The sequence below is a fragment of the Macrobrachium rosenbergii genome, chromosome 13, assembly GCF_040412425.1.
Source record: "Macrobrachium rosenbergii isolate ZJJX-2024 chromosome 13, ASM4041242v1, whole genome shotgun sequence".
NCBI lineage: Eukaryota > Metazoa > Arthropoda > Malacostraca > Decapoda > Palaemonidae > Macrobrachium > Macrobrachium rosenbergii.
The window spans coordinates 1037233-1058069 of NC_089753.1; the positions used below are offsets into that span (position 1 = coordinate 1037233).

At 37.7% G+C, this 20837-nt stretch overlaps 1 protein-coding gene across 5 annotated transcripts in view; it reads right to left on the reverse strand.

Moving 5' to 3' along the window:
* Positions 1–20837, reverse strand: part of LOC136844855 (uncharacterized) — an 855665-nt gene that overhangs the window by 308459 nt on the left and 526369 nt on the right. For 4 of the 5 annotated variants that reach the window (XM_067114093.1, XM_067114090.1, XM_067114092.1 and 1 more), the window contains exons 10-11: positions 5787–5897; positions 3700–3826 (exon numbers count right to left, since the gene is read on the reverse strand). In XM_067114093.1, the coding sequence (XP_066970194.1) occupies positions 3700–3826; positions 5787–5897 (238 nt within the window). Of the gene's footprint in view, positions 1–3699; positions 3827–5786; positions 5898–12194; positions 12671–20837 lie in introns of those variants that run through there. The other variant, XM_067114095.1, reaches the window with a different exon arrangement.

Below are 20837 nucleotides of genomic sequence, written 5' to 3' on the forward strand. Positions count from 1 at the left end.
AACTGTACCACCGGAGTACTCCGGCGGAATGAAAAATCCCCTTCAGAGACGGGCCTACTAGAAAAGTAACTTAAAATTAAGGTAAGCAAGAAACCCCCTCGACTGCCGGAATACTCTGGCGGAACGAGGGAGCCGAATCAACGGGACCTTCACCACAAGGGGTGCCGGGAATAGGACGGCGGAACCCAAGGGTAAGATCACCGGACTCTATAACCATAACAGAAATAAATAAATATATATCCGACGGCGGGGTGAGCCGCCGGGAATAATATTAAAACATATATCCGACGGTGGGGTGAGCCGCCGGGAAAAATATAAATGCATACATATATAGAAGATGGTAACATAATCGGTTAACAAAGATATACAAGTCCACATTCCCCGGAGTCCGGTACCACCCTCTCCGGGGATCTCAAGCCTCTACCGCTAGAGAACAAAAGAAGGGTGAGGCTACAAAACACCACAAATCCACCAGGGCAGGTGTAAGCGCCGGTCAACCCAACCAGAGTATCTCGAACGCCGGAGCGAACGCGGGACAAGGCTGAGAAGAGAAACCCTGAGAAGGATCGAAAACCTGCTCGATCCTAGGAGAGCGGGTTAACGAAACACAGGGCTCAGCAAAAATGCCATCTGGGACCAGCCCTGGGAGGGGAGCGAATCCCTCCACCAGGAAAGATCCGCAACTTCGGAGGGGCGTCGGACACCGGCGTCACCCGCTCGAAAGATGACAAAGAGCTGGACCAGAGTAAATCAGGGTGGGGTGGTGGGACAGGGAAGGAGGTAGGCCAGAGCAGAGGAAAACAGGAGACTGGGAAGAGGCTCACCCGCTCAACTGTAAGCCAACCACGCAAGGTAATAATACCAGCTGGAGAGATCATGGCCTACTCCGAAGGAAAGGGAAGGGAAGGAAAAAGCGACTAAGACCTCCATACTCTCACCCCATACATAGACGTAGCCTATGACATAAAACAAGGGGGGGGAGAAGGAAAAGGGGAACGAGGGGAACAACAGGAGAGAAGTTCCCGAGTCGAAGACCAGCCAGAGCGAACGTGAGGGGAATGCTATAAAAGCATGGAGGAGACACACCCACAGAAAAAACCTCAACCCCTCCGTAAAGAAGGGGGAAGACAGTGGGGTCTCACTCCGCAACCCAAACAACGGTCAGAGGAAGGCACGACAACAGAAACTCCCTCCACCTGCTGACCCTCTCCTCTCGCCTAACCTAACTCAGGTGAAAGGGAGAGCAGGAGGTCAAAGGCGCAATAAAAAGCCTAACATACACTAGGCTACTATGAATAAGATAACCAGAATAAATCACCATCATATGAGCAAAAACAATAAAATAAAATAATTTTGTACTTCTGCTAGGCGTATAGCCTAACCGAGGGAGGCGACAGGGTGAGCCTGACGCCCCCACGGAAACTAGAAAAATGTAAACAGTTAACAACATGATGTCGAGCACTAGCAAAATAATAATATAATAATTATAAAGCTAAAACTGTCCAAGAGGAAACATCCTGGGGAGTTACCTAAGCGGGAAGATGACGGGAACCCGATGTGGGAGCCCCGAAGATACGGATCAGTAACATTATCGTTAGAGAGACACCGAAACAACCCAGCTAGGAAAAGCCACCAGGATGAATCCTAGGGGAATAAAGATAAGTAATCAGCCGACAAGGAAAAACCCAAACAGAACAAGCTGGACGGGTAAACCTCGCGGACAACAAGGCTGGCTGGGGGACGCCGTAGCGTCATAACAAAGCCACGTATAATTAATAATTACGGGCTGAGACAGCCAAACTTATCATAAAAACCCCACAATAAGATGGTACTTAACTTGGAAACGGTAAAGCTGCTCGACGACATGCTTGAAGATGAAAATAAGAATCAAAGCACAAGCCACACAGAAAAACAAATCGCAAGATCAAGTGCTAGAAATGGAATGAGTTCAGATGGCGCTGGAGTCGCCGCTTGGCGGGCGGGTGAGCGTGGGCGCTGGTACGGCCCCTCGCTCTTCCCGGGGATCTTGTCATGGGGATGTCTATCGAGCGTGGCTCTGTGGTTGTGATCCTTCACTCACCCGTTATACCGACGTCTTCATTAGAAGATGCTCGATCTGGTGGTAGTAACTCCAGCATTCCTGAAAGCTTTTTTCTCTGGTATATTTAGCAATATTTATACCTAGAAATTCGTGTTAGTATGGAATTTCACCGGCTGACACGGGGCTGAGCTCAGAAATATTATATATATATATATATATATGTATATACTGTAATCATGTTAATATATATACATCTCTCTCTCTCTCTCTCTCTCTCTCCATTTCCTACTGAGTTGGTAGACCTTAGGTCTGGCAGGGCAGGCAGAGAAGGACCTGGGGAAATTCGCACACTCATTGTAAACAACTGGATTGTATGGTGCCATACACAGTAGTTACAAGCCTTTTACATTATATGTTATGGTTATGTCAATATTTTTGTTCTTTTCTATATTTTTGTTTTATATTCTGTATAACAAAATTATATCAGTGATCTCCCCAGTGGGGACTTATTTCAGGAAATGAAGAAATAATGAATCAGTAATTTTGTAAATGGCATCTTTCTTGTTTAGAGGTCGCTACAGAGCGTTCTCAGCTTCACCAAGTAAATGAATGCAGCCGATTTAGACTACAGTGACTGGTTCTATTTTACAAAAATGGCTTAAAATTCAATAATATGAGTTCGATATCAGTCCATTCATGAAAAGTGATAATTACAGATAAATGGGTGTTAAGGGGGAACATATTTGAAGAGAAAAAAATAGAACATTAATCTTTTATGAAGCAAAAATTGCTAGAGAAAGTTCAGTCTAACACATGTTTTCCATGCATTTTGGGAAATTCTTAGCATTCCTTTATGTAAAGTATTAATATTATGTTAATGAAAACTGGACATAATGATAGGAAAATTATTTATCTTTTCATTGATACCATTATCAAGAATCTTTTCAAACTATAATGCAGACAATATGGGATTTTTTGAAAACTTTTGCAGTAACAGTACTCAACTTCCCAAACGTCAGAAGGTACCTGGAGTAGCAGGTACTCTCGTCTCGCAAAGGCAGGAGTGGAAAGTGTTAAGAATTACTAACCACTACATCCCATATAAATGGTGTTTTTCCTTTAATGAACCAGATGGAGTAATGCACATCTACAAGTGCTTTACTCCAAATTTCAGGGACTCTTCTCAAACCTGTTCCATTAGAACACTGAGTTCTTAGTTTATCCACTCTATGAATCCTGAAGGTCACAATCATAAAAGATTCTTCTTGCACTACTGATCTATAACAGCCTCCAACAAGACTAGGGGAAAAAGTAAGCAGGGGACTTCTCTGTCCCTGTGGATCTATGTGGTGCAAGCATCTACCTCCCTGTCACACAAAAGACTGCACTGTCTGGGATACTGTATATGAAGACCACAAATGTGGGTTATATAAACGTTCAATGGATCTGTATGAAAAAAGTCACTTTTGTTTTATGAAAAATGAAGGTTTCACTTCCTTCTAATTTCCTGCACTGGTTTAAGATTAGCTTTATTAGCCCTATAAAATTCGTCACTTTTTTCTCCTCATGAAAGTACAAATATTTGGGTCAGATCTACAATAGTCTATAAAATTAGAACAAGTGGTCAAGTAAAACTACTCACACTAATATTAACATACCTATAGTCAAAAATAAGAGGAGGCCTCCTTTTGTCTTTTCTTCCATGATATCCATGACAAATTCCTTTTGTTGGACAACTCCAACCAATCTGACAAGGTACCGTCTTGAAAGTATATACATTTATCTCTGGGAAACATTAAAGAAAAATTAATGATAGATAATTACTTTCAAAAAGGACTGTTTTGTTAAGAAAAGAAACTAAAAAACCATAAATATAATACTTCCCTGATAACTTCATGCAATCTTTTCAAACATCATCTTACAAAAGAACCATTACTTCTCAGGGTTATTCAAACTAGAAACAAAAGAATAACTTGCAAAAAAGATACAACACAACTCATTTTTTCCCGTAGAATTCTATACAATATAAACAACAAGTGGAAATAATGTACAGCAGCCTCTTCTCACATGTTTTAAGATACTGGCTTCATGATGAGTAACTAAGTTACAACAGTATAGCTTACACTGGAACATTCAGGATGTCCTAGCATTAGCTGTAACTCTGTTAGTTTCTAGCCTAAGCTAAAAGGTACTTTACACTTGGCATTCACTTTGTAATATTTATTTGCAAAATACATGGAGAATAAAAAGGTACCCTAGAAAAAACTACCTTAATAAATGTAGCTGATAAGTAAAGAAGTCTATGAAGCTGAGGTCTGTCAGTACTACAGAAATTCAGGTCTTATGTTGAAATGAACACTCACTTGGTTTCAGATGGCGTAATACTCATTTGGTTCCAGATGAGGTAATACTCAAAACATATTTGGTTCCAGATGAGGTGATACTCAAATTTTATATTATATTTTAAAATTTAATTACTTTTGTGAGTTCCTCAATGAAAACTAAATAGCATGTGTGCATTTACCCATATGACTGTTATACATATCATGTACACAGTGAACCCAATTACATTAAAATCATTAAATATATACCTACATGGGAATATCTACTAGCTAAAACAACAGCACACCTTCATTACCAGCTATATTGCCTTGATGGTTTCTCAGAAGGCTTCCTTTTTTAACATAATCAATTACTTGATGAATATAACAAGGGACAAACAGTTTGGTTAGGAAATCTTGATTCATTTAGATAAGGCTATGGTATTTACAATAAAGTCATATATAAATTTTAGCCAAAATAATAACTTTTGCTTTTTACCCCTTCAAAAAAGAAATAAAATAGAATGCCTAATCCCCAGTATTAATTATTCTATATTAATTATGTTTAAAAGCCCTTATAATTATTGTCAATTTTTTTCTTATAATAATAATTAGATAAAACCCTTCCAAAAATTCAGTCCTTTCATATAAAAAATAATCAACATATACAGTTCTACCATATTGACAGGTTTAGGCTTACTGTCTATGAAATATTAATGAAACTGGTTGAATAGTGGTGGGAAGAATTTGTCTGAAGTTATACATGTTCTGAAATACAGACTTCTAAAGCTAGAGCAGCCTGACAGTGGGCTGATGAGTCACAATGTTACCTGGGCTGAGGTTTTAGGGTTAGTGAGGTTTGTTTTAGAATAAAAATAAATAAATTAATGAAAATAAATAAATATATCAATAAAAATGAATAAAAAATAAATGCCTAATATTTACGAGAATATTGTAATTTATTTCAGCAAACAATAAACTGTACTGACCAAACAGAAACCATGCACTTCAGTTTGATATGGTAATACTTCATGTTAACACTGCTACATACCATGCATAGGAAAATATTTCATGATTTTTAGGTTTTCCGACTTACTTTACTCATATATGTACAGCATAGTTTAGGCTAGAAACTAAGTGGAAGTACGGATACACAAAGAACCTCTTGAAAATGTTCAAGAGTAAGCTATACTGTAAGGTCTTTGTTGCCCAACCTTGTTACTTACCATCGGACCAGACCCCAAAGTATCTAATAAATGAAGGGGCTATTGTATAGGCCCATAAAATAACATCACAGGTCTTACTAAATTCATATTCAGTACAATTAGAACAAAAGAGTCAATCAAAATGTCTATTGAGAAACTCAGTTCTTGAAAATGCGTATAAAATCCTGAAAAAATAAGATTAATAAAAGTTCAACCAACCTCTTTTTAGTGATTCTTTCAACTTTTCTTCTACAGGCCTCAATAATTTCAGAATTGCACATTTCAATTTCAGTGCTGCTGCCTTTCTCTCATCCTCTGAAAACACCTTAACTGAAAATAAAATTTTGTTTAAGTGTAAGAATCTTGAAAAACTTACATTGAGAAATATATTTTTAAAACATAAAATGCATTTTTACATAAACATGTTAATCAAATAAAAAAAAGACATCATTTACAGTTCAAATACTCCCAGACACATCTATTCTGAAGTCCTGAAGACATAACAAGCACAGTGGCTAAGAGTAATCACTTACCTATGACTGCATATGACCCATTGGTAGGTAGCAACTACCCTCCTATTGGTTCAATGTAAAATGAGGGGTTGGGAAGTAAGCAATTCGCCCATGATTAACGGGTTTGCGCACTATATATGTTTCACGCTATAAAATGAAACATTTTTATAATAAAATTAATTATTTGGATACTTCCCTACTGTTAAAGTTAGCTTATATCTTTGCGCCACTAGGTGCGAGTGGCATTCAAAATAAAACATAACAACACTTGGCTAACACACTAGGACTATCTCTGTTATCATCTGTTTTTCACCAGGTGGCTGGAATGTTTACATGCTTGTCAAAATTCTTCATGAACACCCACTAAGATGTGGGGAGGTGGGTGGGTTTCCACTTTAACAGTAGGTAAGTGTCCAAACAATTCATTTTACCATAAAAATTTCATTATTTAGAATGAATCTTACCTACTGTTAAGGCATGTCCAAATGAGGGGGCCTGATTGACAGACATGCATGTCATTGGGCTCATATAATGGGCAAACCAGCGAAATGGTCGTGCCCATGTTAAGCAAACTCACTAGCCAGTGGCCAGTGATCTGAGGCAAGTACTGGAGGTACAACACTGCCAGACTTATGCTATCAAAGGGGGCCCATAAAATAAAAAATAAAAGGACTATTTCATCATAGATCTTTTTAACTTCACCAAGTCTTGTCATTTAGTATACAAACAAATAAAGCAAAGCCAGTGGATTAGGTAACAGGATCTTACAGAAATAAGCAAATTAATGTAAGCAAATGCCTTATCAATTTGATATATATATATATATATATATATATATATATATATATATATATATATATATATATATATATATATATATATATATATATATATATATATATATATATATATATATACATATATACATATATACATATATACAATATACATATATACATATACATATATATATTGATATATATATATATATATATATATATATATATATATATATATATATATATATATATATATATATATATATATATAATATGGCTGTGTGCAACAAAGGCACTACACGGTTAACATGGCAGAGGCGAGTTGATATTGATTCTAATTACAAATACCTGAGTTCAACAGTGATTTGTAGGTGGGAGTTGGTATCAACTTATACCTCCCTTGATGGCGGTGTGGTTTAAATGTATTCCCGAGTTCTTGTCTTCTGTGGTTCGAGCCAACAAGACGACGAACTTATTATCAACTAAAAAATTCCCCTTCGGTTAACATATATGAAAATATATTATTTCTGATTTGAGCAAATTATATATTAAAGGACATCTGTAGCTTAATACTTGTATATGAATCACGGTGATGTGATAAATTTCATTCATAATATGGCTGTGTGCAACAAACACACTACATGGTTAACATGGTAGAAGTGAGTTGATATAGATTCTAATTACAAAAGTAAACCCGCCCCCGTATTCGCAGGGGATGCTTACCACACCCCCCACCCCACCGCGAATAGCTAGAACTCATGCATACTTAGAACCCTTCTAAACACACTTAGAACTGCTTATTTTAATAGTTCAAACACACAAAAAAACACAAAATGCTTATGCAGGCATTATCCTACTTATTGTGGTTAGGTTCCAAAAAAAAACCATCATTTGTTGGAAAAAACATATATCGAATATAGCATAGCCTACACTAGGGTATTCAGTACCATGTATACATGTATGGTAGCTTACCCTACACTATAAAGTATACTCTATACATACACGGTACAGTAAAGTGATTATTAATATCAGCTAATTCTGGAGGTTAAAGCAGTGACTTATGATAATTCAATACAAAGACAAATTGAATAACAAACAAGAATTAGCTTCCTACACTAAGGTATATTGTATGCACATAGGGTAGCCTAGCTTACATTACAGTGTACAGGCAGTCCCTGGTTTACGACGGGTCTGGCTTACGACGTTCCAAGGTTACGACGCTTTTCAAATATATTCATCAGAAACTATTTCCCAGTTTACAATGCATCTTCTGGGGTTACGATGTGTCGTACGCCGATCTGACGGAAGAAATATGGCTCCAAACCAGCAGAAAAATAAAAATTTGGAGTTTTTTTTATGAATATCTCAATAAAAATGCAGTTTACATCATTTTCAATACACCCAAAGCATTAAGAGTAAGGTTTTCTTAGGATTTTTTACGATTTTCGACAATTTTTCAGTTTAAGACGCGATGTAAAAACGGAACCCCTGTCGTAAACCAGGGACTGCCTGTACTATATATTCACATATCGTATTATACAAATATCAACATAACAAATATGCATCTTATCCATGGATCTTTTAAAATGTTATGCTTGCTTTCATATTATAAATTTCGATCATAGCAATGAACGTTTTGGTTTGGAAATTGATTATGCGGTAAGTTTATTTTGCTTTATTGAACTCAGTTCAGAACGCTTTTCTTGCTTCTTGTTAGTGTAAATTAATCTCTATATACTTTATTTATAAGGGAGAATGTTATTTTTCGTTATACGAAGTATTTTTAAGTCGAAATATAACTTAAATATGTCTCCTTGTGAAATTAACTTAGTTATTTTTTTTATTAATAGATGACGTTGGCCGTTTGGGGGCATGTTTGTTTCTGTGTAAAAAAAATCAAGATTCCATTTGGTATTTTCACTTGATTTCATCATCATACGAGCTTTACGTATTTATCGTTTATCGGTGTAAAAATAGCAGTACTGTAATGTGTTCTTTCACGCCCAGTAGTTTTGATTAAAATACTTTCTCTCCCAATTTAATTACGGCAGAGTTTCATCCATGTTGCCGATGCACGATAATTTATAGTCATTAGCAGCTTGAACATTGTTTTTTCAGCTTCAGCTACAACTTGCAGCATAAATTTAGCAGTATATTTCCTTGCCGATCTTTTATCCACACTGAATAAGGGTACAATGGTTGAAATACAAGCAAAACGGCTGTTGTTATCCGATTCAGTGATAAGCAAAAGAACAGTTTCTTGGTTGGTTGTTTATAGCTATACGTATTTACGCAAAAGTATAACGTTACTAACAATACTTTTATCATTCTCTTTTACTTTTTTTATCTAGAAGATGGGATAAAGAGATGGAGGAAAAGAAGTTGGTCTATTGTAATTTGGTCTCTCTCGCTGCCTGTTTGTATGCTGCTGCCTGCACCCATGTGAAATTTAAAATATTTTATAAATATTGTTGTATCAGTATTAATTGCTTACCACATTGCAAAATAGAATTCTCGAAGTTGAATTATTGTAACTCAAGCACTACCCAAGTATTTTAATAGTTTTATCACAAAAAGTGCATTTTGTCATGAAAATGAGATGAAAATACAGCAATTTGTGAATATTTCTCAGTGAAAAATACCATGAATGGGAGAATTTTCAGCGAATAATGTGTATATGTTCCATAGAGAAATCCGTGAATAGGTGAGTCTGCGAATCTTCAGACCACAAATATGGGGGGTTTACTGTTTAACTGTATCTTGGTCAGCTTGCAAAGTCAAAAACCTTGACCAGCTTGACTCTCCAAAAGAGGGAATCAAAGTGAACCAAGGTTGAGTCAGGTCTGTACGTACTTTCTTCTACGCAACAGATGCTCCTCTACTTATGAGTTACGTTCTGGACGGCTTTTCATATCTTGAACTGTTTGTAAGTCCAACTTGATATACGCAGAGTCAATACTTACAGTACGATCTATGTTTTTTCATAATAAAACACAATACTAGTACTGTACTGTATTTTATAGAGTATTTTATTAATACAAATGATATAAAAAAATTTAAAATACATTAAGAAAATTACGATAATAATATAAGTACAGTTTTTTTACCTCTGTAACTGGTGTTGCAGGCTTGAAGTGATGGATGATGAGAGGGGGAGAGGCGGTGTGGAATTACAGGGGTGGTAGGTCATCAACATCGTCTTCTTCGGAAAGGATTTCTTCCACATTACTTTCTTATGCATCACTTTCTTCGGGAAGGATTGCTTCTGCAAGGATTTCTTCATCACTTTCTTCTTCATTTGGGGAAGAAGAAGTCAATGGGGGTGGGGAGGCTGTTGAGGCTGAAGGCACTGGTTTGAAGAATTGGTCTCAGAACACTTGTATTGTTTTTCTTTTCCTTTCATCATAATATAATATAATAACATTGGATAGCACCATTGATTGTTGTTGCTACTTTTGAGAATCTCTCAACATTTGGGTCCTGATTCTCAAAAACAGTCAATCCTTTTTCTATATGAGAAAACCCCTTGGCCATCAATTATGTTTCAAACTTCCTGAAAGGAATAAGATTTTCTTCTTCTTCTGTTCTTTGCATATCTTCCAGTTCCATAAATCTTCATTCATCAACTCCTCTGAATGACTATTAAACAGCTCTCCAAAGTCCTCTTCCCCTAAGTCAAGCTGTAACTTTTCACTAATGTCAATGAGACTAATAATGATTCCCTTTGCCTCTTCTTCTTGATTAGATCTTCTGAAATGACTGTGGGCATAAGGCCTTCCATGCGCCATTTATGTTTACGTCACTCACTTCACGCCATACAGCATCAATATTCTTTATACAATTGTAAATGTTGTAACCCTTACAGAAGTCATGTAAAGTCACACATGGGTCATTCACCTCCTTCAATGCTTGCCTGTACATACTGTGAGTGTTATATTTTTTGAAATCTGCTACTACGCCTTCGATCCATTGGCTGAATGAGTGAAGTTGTTTTAGGGGGTAAATAAATAATTTTAACACCCAGATGGAAATCATCTAAGTGCGATGGGTGACCAGGGGCATTATTCAACATTAACAGAATCTTGAAAAGAATCCCATTCTCATGGCCATACAGCTTGATTTCAGGAACAATGTGATGAAAAAAAACCACTCTTCAAATACACCAAGAGCAACCCAGGCTTTGTTATTGGACATCCAGATTATGAGTAGAGAACTTTTTGTGATATTTTTCAGTGCCCGTAGATTTGCTACGAGATACACGAGGAGAGGTTTTACCTTCACCCCGATGCATTGCCACCCAGCAGTAAAGTTAGCCTGTCCTCTGTCACCTTAAATCCTGCATCGTCTTCTCTTCACAGCTGATATACGTTTTTTCTGGAACTTTTTCCCAGAAATGGCTCGTCTTGTCAATATTAAAAATTTTGCTGAGGAGTATAACCTTCTTTATCAATCATTTCCTTGAGTATCTTGGGGAATTTTTCATCTGCTTCTTTGTTGGTGGTCACTGACTCACCATTAACAGACATGTGATGCAAGTTACTGTGTTTTTTTTACACAAAATGAAACCATCCATGATTTGCAGCAAATATTTTATCTTCAGTGCTTTCGCCAGCCTTGGCCTTCAAGTCATCGAAAAGGCTTTTAGCCTTTTCTTGTATCAGCGTGAGACTAAGCAGTACACATCTTTGTCACCGGGGTTCCATCCAGATACCCAAAAGTTTTTCCATTTCTTCTACCAGCCTCCCCTTTCTCTTACTTATAATTGTTGACTACATTAGCACAGCACCTTTTACATGTTCCATAATTCTATTTTTGTTCTTAAAAATTTTACTAATAGTTGAGCAATTCATATTATAATAGTGTGCTACCTCAACCATTTTTTCTCAACTTTCTAATTTCTTTATAATTGCCACTTTTGTTTCCATTGAGATAGCCTGCTGCTTTTACCACTACCACTATCTTCACTTGTTGTATGCTTACCATTCATTAGCCATGAAAGACAAAGAATGGGCTAGATATTTCATGATAAAGTCACAAGAATTACTCTGAGCACAAGAGATCATGTCTTACCACTTGCAATCACAAGAATTACTCTGAGCACAAGAGAACATGTCTTACCACTTGCATAGTCTCAGGAGTCTGGGACCACATACTGGTGTATTGGCATCAGCTACTGTGCTGTTCCATGTGGGTAGTGGCAGAAATTGTAAGCACGCTGAGGCGCACAATACAAAATTTGAACTTACGGGTGGTGGACAGAGCACTCCGAATAAATCTGTATTTTTTTAGGCTCCAAAGGGCCCATAGTTGAAAAATATGAACTATTTTCTGTTCCATTTTTGTTGGGGACACAGGCAAAGAAACATCTGATTCAAGGGAAAATGATTCCATTGTCACAATGCCAGGTCATTTTTTTACAAGGATTCTGTCTCCTCACATGGGTCATCAATAATCGGTACGGAACGTGCAGAGGACACTGACTTTAGGGGACTACAAGGATTTGGAGGTAGAGGGAGATCAAGAGGAGATTCCCTAACACAACCTAGAGCGCTTTCGATATTTTCCTTATTTGTCACCATGGCTGTACAGTATTCGGGCGAGGAGAGATTTGAGGTACAGTACATCAAAGAAGATACTATGGCTTCCCAATGCCTTTGGAGGTAAACAAAGAGTCCTATAGGATCAGAAATATCTAGAATATGATCATTTACACATGTAGGGCCTTGGAATTGAGCTATGATGGACCTTGACAACCTACTCATTTGTCCTCTTGAGTTTTGTCCAATCAGGAATGGGGCCAGACCAAACCTCCCTAGGAAGCAAAAGAGAAAGGTGGGAAGTGTAGATTAGCATAGGTAATAAAGAAGAAGAGGGATAGGTGGGTCCACTAAGCAATAGGGTGGGAGATCACTTACCTGTTACTACCTATACTAAATTGATGATCATGTTCAAACAACAGTCATTACCATAATTTCATGCAAAGGGAATCACCGATACAGGAAGAGGGAAGCAGGAAAACTTATGTCAACTACAGAGATTGATTAAGACAAAAAATAGTACATTTGATCCACGCACTGGGACTCCAAGCCCCCCATCTCGACAAGGGGTTGGGATTGGCCGATTGGGGGGGTAAGCTATCTTTAATTGTACATAAGATTCATCCTACATAATACAGAGTAATGCAGGATGAGAAAGTGTGTGACTTTACTTAGTTGACCCTCAATTAATTTTTAAGTCTAAACTTAAGAAACCTTCCAACTCATCAGCTATGTCTGTTAATTTGTCACCGTATCCTTATATCCATACTATTTTGGGTGATAACCCATATTTGTTCATTATTAATAAAAAAGCACCAAACATTTTTGTCTGATCGCTTATGTAGTTTTTAGATTTATAAAAAGGTAATGTTATATATATTGTGGAAAAAGTTACAGGATTAGGACAAGCTGTTTTGTATTGTTGATACATTTATGCTGGTGTCATAAACACATCCATTATTTTTAATTACATTCCATATTTAACGAGCATTATTTCATTTAGCAAACATTACTCAGCCTTTATGTACATTGTACTGTTTTCATTCATGGTTTTATAATTAAAAGAAAAAACCTAAAGGTTTCAGACATCTTTATCTAATTTTATGTATTAAATAATTATTTCATCTTGAAATATTTTTAGTATACAGTTATAAAGTACAAATAAATAAATACAATATATTTCAACACCAGGAAGTATATTGTTACATATTTTAATTTTAATTTTTATAAGTATTACCTCAATTAACAGCATAAGTCGGCCATCTTCATTAAACGCCAGGTATGTGTAAGATAAATGTTCACCCCGGTCCTATGCCTTTTCGTCAGGGAAAGTGGGGGGCTTGAAGACTCACAACAGCTACCAAAAATAAGTTTTTCCTGCATCAGAACCTGTTTTTTGATAACACAGCTGCTGTTCGTCCTCAAAGGAGCTTACAAAAGAAATTGACAGGTGATAAAATAGCTTAGCTCCTGATAAATAAATCCCAAAACACCCAAATACCTTTTTGGTCTGAAGTATAGTCAATGGTTATTAACCATTTTCTTTATTCTGGACACCCACAGGGTTTGGCAATAAAGAACAAGAAACAACACATGAACCAATATATGTAATATTCTTTGTTGTTCAAAGGCGGCTTACCCAATTACATTGGGTTTGGCTGCAAGATTACTGCACCTTCCCCAGCAATATCTCAGCATGACCACCACTCTCATGGCAACAGTGCATCAGGAATTTCTTTATTCAAGATAAAGTTACAGGTTTTCAACTACTTTCTTGATTCCAGATACCCATTAGAGTCTGACAATAGAGAACAGGAAACTCATGAACCTAAAAATGCATTATCCCTTCTGGTACTACAGTGACTTCCCTAATTATGTCGGGTCTGGCTGCAGGATTACTGCACCGTCACCGGTTCAGTGATACTGCCTCTAATAGCCCCTTCGACTCACAGGCTTCCTTAAAGGAAAAATTTCCGAATAAAGTTAACGATGTCCTCACCTTTTGGATGTCAAGCAACTTAGGAAAGGAGTGAGGGTCTGCCTTTTTAATGAGGGACACTAAAATAATTCTCAGCCCATGTTGAGAGAATGATTTTTGTGCAAAAATAGGACCGTCTGGGATGTATGCCGATCTAGGTAAACCATTAAGTGCTACAACCAGGCAAAAGATTTTACATGAAATACAGAGTTCCTTTACCAGAAAAGGGGATTTTCCCTTCATAAGGTCCTTGCCGAAGAGAGCCCAGTATGCTAATCCAAACCCCTGATGAGAGTCAAGAAGACTCCCTTTTTTAGCATATGAGTTTTAGTAGTATTGGGCCCATGAATTGAGGGGATGCCAGGAGTCTAAGAACCTTATTCTGGGACCAGGTAATGGGAAACCTTGCAGGAGCTGACCTTTATAGTGTAACAGACTGGAGAATGGAATTATAAAAATTTCTATATTATAATCAATTCCAAAACCATAAGGCAAGGGTTCCAGCAAAACTGCATTGTGTGCCATGATTGTTGACATAGCAACATACCTAATCTCAAACAATAATAAAATATAAAAATGTTCAAACAGATTTCAACTGGGCTCTCAGTGTGGAGGTAATCTAACCACATTTTCCATACGAACTAGTACATTGGATTGATGAAGTCCGTAGTTTTTGCAACATGCACCTAGCAATGTTGGGTACATAATCTTCACGGTAGACTAGATTTAAAAATCCACGTGAGGGTCATGGCTCAGAAAGGAGGATATGTAGATGACTTCCTCTCCTTCTGTCTGGGATAGAACAACGGACAACAATGGGATCTATTTTCTTGTGTGTTGCTTAAGAAATAAAGAACCAATGACTGTTTGGCAAATTCAGGGCTACTAGGCAAGAGGTTCTGTTGAAAGCTAGTACATTGTTCAAAACTTTTGAAATCTGGGACAAATGAAGGAAAAAGGTATATCGTCCTCCATCTGTTCCAGTCTTGTAAGAATGCATCTCTTGCTATTGCATGAATGTCCAGGTTCAGAGACATACACTGGATGTTGATGGTTCTTGCAAGTGGCAAACTGGTCCACTTTTAGATGTGGAAGCATGTTAACAATTACTGACTTGAGAGGAGCTCAGCTTGAGCCTAACCTCTTCATATAAGACATTGCAGTTATACTTTCTAGGACAAACAAAATGTGGGTCCCTTTTGAAGATTTCAATTTTCTGAGATGGAAAGACAGCCAATAGCCCAGGAAGCTGATACAGCACTCCCTCAGAACAGGTGGCCATCTTTCCCCCAACTGACAATCCTCCCAATGGCCTCCCCAACCTCTCATGGAGGCATCCGTATAAACCCACTAACATGAATGGTGGAGTCAGGTTGGCCTGTTTGCCAGAAACCCCTTCTAGGTCCACCAACAGAGTATGTTCCCAATCTCAGATGAAAACAATTGCAAAGCCTTTGCCTGGCATGTGAGAGCCAGACACTGTTTAAATCCTATAGTCCCAACCTCTGGATTAGATCTACCATGGACCCAAACTGTAACAGGCCCAGACTTCGTTCCAACTGTCGTCTGGAAAAGCTGGGCTGTGAAAGGAATCTTCTCATGCCCTTCTTTATTCTGATTTGAGTGCTGTTGGGATGAGACAGCTGGCTGGGATGAGTAGCCCAACAAAGCCTCAGCCTCAGAAAAAGTCTGCTGGATGTAAGGTGGGACTTGTTCCTATTAAGAAACCTTTTGACAGGAGTCTGTCAACTACCACTCTAGGATTCATTAGCACTCTTCTCTGGTGGCTCCACAGATTAGCCAATCATCTAGGTAGGTCACCAGTAAATTCCTTCATTCCTGAGCTCTCATATAATAACTAAGTACAGTATTGTATATATATAAATTTATGCAAACAATATGTTTGTTCAAATCTGACAAGTCAAGGATCACCCTTCGTTTGGATGAATGCTTCTTGGGGATGCTGAAGAGTGGTGGTATGTTATGCTGTAGAAGACAACCCAAACCATGCAAGTCCTACTGGGTTCCACCTCTTCCCTTCCTTGTAATACTCAGTCCAGGAGTTTTTTTTTCCTGGTAGAAGTGTCTTGTTCACTTTGAAAGGGGTGTTGATGCTACTGTTGCCCTTTCTTCTGTTGTCGGAGGGGTCCTTCAGTAGTAACTGGAGGCTTGTACAGCTGTGATTCACACCAAGCTTTCTTACGCTAGGAAGAGGAAAACTCTAAAGAGTATTGTTTCCCAAGTTCCCCTTTTTCAAGAACAGTATATATTATGCAATTCTGTTGTCGGGCTCATTCAGTGAGTTGTGCAACAACAGACTTCTCACAAAGGGTCCCTACAGATGGGGGAAGAATGCAATAGGGAGGTTACATTGGGGAGCAAAATGTTGGAGCCCACAAATCCTTCCCTTCAAGTCAAAATGCAACACTCCAGAAAATTGTAGAGTACTGCCATAGGGTCCACATAATTGTTTGGCTACTACAGTGAACATTATTCTGGAAAACTCTGGAAGCTCTTTACTAGGTGGAGCCTAGCATGAAATCCAGCCACGGCTGTCCTGAGACTTTTCTTGTAGGGGTACCAAATTTCTTTGTAGCACTATCAGCTACTGGGATGGTGGAGACAAGCGGCTTTAATTCTGCCATAAACTCGTTTCCCAGCCATCACATTCTGAAATTCTGTCTTCACATAACTGATTGTTTCAAAAGTGAAGAGACTTCTAGAAGGCTGATGCCACGCAGAGGTGTTGTTGGGTCTGTAAAATTGTTGTGGCACTATATTTTCCATTAAACTGCAGAAAGGTTCCATCTATGGCATTCATTAATATGGTTGCTTCTACAGTTTTAACTGTTATATTATTAGGATGATACCCATCTCCTTCAATGGTTTCTGAATTCCTATTTAAGGAGGGACCAAGCGCAATTCAGTATTGAGAAAGGCCGCTCTGTCCCAAAATTCTATATATTCAACCTCAATCAGTTTTCCTTTAATTAGTGAGGTATTTTCCATCTTGTGAAAGTTCAGTATCATTCTCAGGGACAGATACTGGTGCCCATACTACATTTTGATTTGAGGTTTTATTGTCTGAACTGGTCTTATTGTTACCAGTTGGAGCTCTGGTAGTGAGTAGGCTGTCACTTATTATCCATTCTGATTTCAACAGGGATCTAGACAACTGATTCAACTTCTTTTTGGTCTTGGTTTCTCTATTACCCTGTTCCCATGACCTAAGAATTTTGGTGAGAAAACCTATCTCTGCCTATGCAGACTGTGCAGCCTCTCTATCCTCTATGTTAAAGGATGAGAAATTTTTACATATCACATCCAATTCCATATCCAGGACAGACCTGAATTCTTGGGAATCATGGATAGCATCTCTGATATGCTGATGCTCAACAGCAAGGTGTTCCTTGATACTGATCATGTTTTCCTCCCGGAATTCTAGAAGTACTGCAAGCGAAATTTTCTCATCAGGAAAGCCTCAATGAACTGATGAGCCAAGACTGCCATTGCCTGGCAGTATAGAAAGTACAACAATTTGAATTTTCTATCAGGGAAGCCTGCCTGAGCTGATGAGCCAAGGCAGTTGTATCATCACTGCCTGGCAGTACTGAAAGTCCAGCAAGCAGAATTTTCCTATCAGGGAGGCCTGCATGAACTGATTGAGCCAAAGCAGTCCTATCACCACTGCGTGGCAGTACAAAAGTCGTAAGATTATTCACTACCCCTTAGAAGTTACAGCACTTCAGATGGGACTGGGTGGACCCTATCAGGGTCCCCTTAACCCTTAAACGCTGACTGGACGTATCGTACGTCGACAAAAATTGTCTGCCGGGTGTCGAGTGGACGTACGGTACGTCGACAACAAAAAGTTTTTTTAAATATTCACAGAAAAATAGTTATAGGCCTAGTTTGCGAAAGATTTTAAATCACGTGCTTTGAGGGATGCTGGGAGTTCACGGATCACGCTGTTGTTTTGTTTACAAGCGTTACCCAGCCGCGCATGCGCGAATTTCTTTCTTCTCACACTACAGAGCATCAGCGACGCATCTCAGAAATTCTTTCGTCACTTTGTCGTAATTTTTGCACCGTTTTATATCACCCGTTACATAAAGTTTTATATATGAAAATGTGGGCAATTTCATGTAGAATACAACAAAAAAATAAACTATGGTTGTAGCTTTTATCAGTTTTGAAATATTTTCATATAAATCACAATAAGTGCCAAAATTTCAACCTTCGGTCAACTTTGACCAGGCCGAAATGGTCGAAAAACGCAATTGGAAGCTAAAACTTTTACATTTTAGTAATATTCAATCATTTACCTTCATTTTCCAACAAATTGGAAGTCTCTAGCATAGTATTTCGGTTTATGGTGAATTTTTGAAAAAAAACTTTTTCCTTACGTCCGCACGCGGTAACTCAGCCGAAAATCTCAGAAATTCTTCGTCACTTTTTCGTAATGTTTGCACCGTTTTATATTAGCCGTTACATAAAGTTTTATATATGAAAATGTGTGCAATTTCATGTAAAATACAACAAAAAACAACCCATGGTTGTAGCTTTTATCAGTTTTGAAATATTTTCATATAAATCACGATAAGTGACAAAATTTCAACCTTCGGTCAACTTTGACTCAACCAAAATGGTCGAAAAATGCAATTGTAAGCTAAAAATCTTACATTCTAGTAACATTCATTCATTTACCTTCATTTTGCAACAAATTGGAAGTCTCTAACACAATATTTCAATTTATGGAGAATTTTTTAAAAAACTTTTTCCTTACGTCCGCGCGACGTAACTCGGCCGAAAATCTCAGAAATTCTTTTATCACTTTGTCGTAATGTTTGCACCATTTTATATTAGCCTTTACATAACGTTTTATATATGAAAATGTGCAATTTCATGGAGAATACAACAAAAAATAACTCATGGTTGTAGCTTTTATCAGTTTTGAAATATTTTTATATAAATCACGATAAGTGCCAAAATGAAAAATGCAATTGTAAGCTAAAACTCTTACATTCTAGTAACATTCATTCATTTACCTTCATTTTGCAACAAACGAGAAGTCTCTTAACACAATATTTCAATTTATGGTGAATTTTTGAAAAAATCTTTTTCCTTACATCTGTGCGCGGTAACTCGGCTGAACATCTCAGAATTTCTTTAGTCATCTTGTCGTCATTTTCGCACAGTTTTATATTAGGCCTTACATAAAGTGTTATACATGAAAATGTGTGCAATATCATGTAGAATACAAAAAAAATAACTCATGGTTGTAGCTTTTATCAGTTTTGAAATATTTCCATATAAATTAGGATAAATAGAAAAAATTCGACCTTCGGTCAACTTTAACTCGACCAAAATGGTCGAAAACTGCAATTGTAAGCTAAAACACTTACAGTCTAGTAATATTCAATCAATTACCTTCATTTTGCAACAAACGGGAAGTCTCTAGCACAATATTTCGATTAATGGTGAATTTTAGAAAAAACTTGCTTTTACGTCCTCGCATTACAAATTCATGCATCAATTTGTGATAATATTTTCTGTGTTGCTTTGATCGTTTTACAATTTGTTATATACCAAAATCATTGCAATTTAGTATACAATACAACGAAAAAAAAAACGAATTTTGACAAAGGAAAAATCTATTTCTGGGCTCGACCTGTGTCACCCAGTGAAATAGTCCATTAGCACTGATTTCTAGGTATAAATATTGCTAAATACACCAGAGAAAAAGCTAACCATAATGCCAGGGTTACGACCCCTGGATCGAACACCATTAGATGGTGTCAGTATACACAAGGGGTGAGTGGTTGCCACTACCACAGATCTTTGTCCTATAGATTTCTCCATTCTCAAAACCCCGAAAAGGGGAGGAGCTGCCTTCAAAACCTCATCACCCGCACCTAGCCAACCACCACCCCGGCCGCCATCTTCATCCCAAGTTAGCACCTCCCAAGCTTGGTATGCCACTCGGGAGGGAAAAGGAAGTACATGGATGGGTCACTGGGTGACACAGGTCTTCCCCAAGAAATAGATTTTTCCTTTGTCAAAATCCCTTTTCTGGGCTCGACCTGTGTCACCTAGTGAAATAGTGACAGAGAATCAGCCATACAAAAGCTTGGTGGAGCCCTCTAAGAATTACCTTAATGGAGCTAAATAAAACTATGAGAAAATTACTGTGTTTTAATAACCCAAAACATTCATATTAAAAACATAATTAACATTATAAGGCACACAGTCTAAATCATAAAATAACTAACACCAAGACACTTAAGGATAACAAAAAGATTAAAACAGGATATCCATGAAACGGCCAGGAGTCAGGCTGTGAAGCAGGCCTGACCTAAAGGTTAGAAGGCAGGGCAAGTAAACGAGGCAGATAGGCGAGAGAAATATAAACAATAGGATAAACTAAAGTTACATAAACTAGTCTAGGGATGGGGGCACAATAC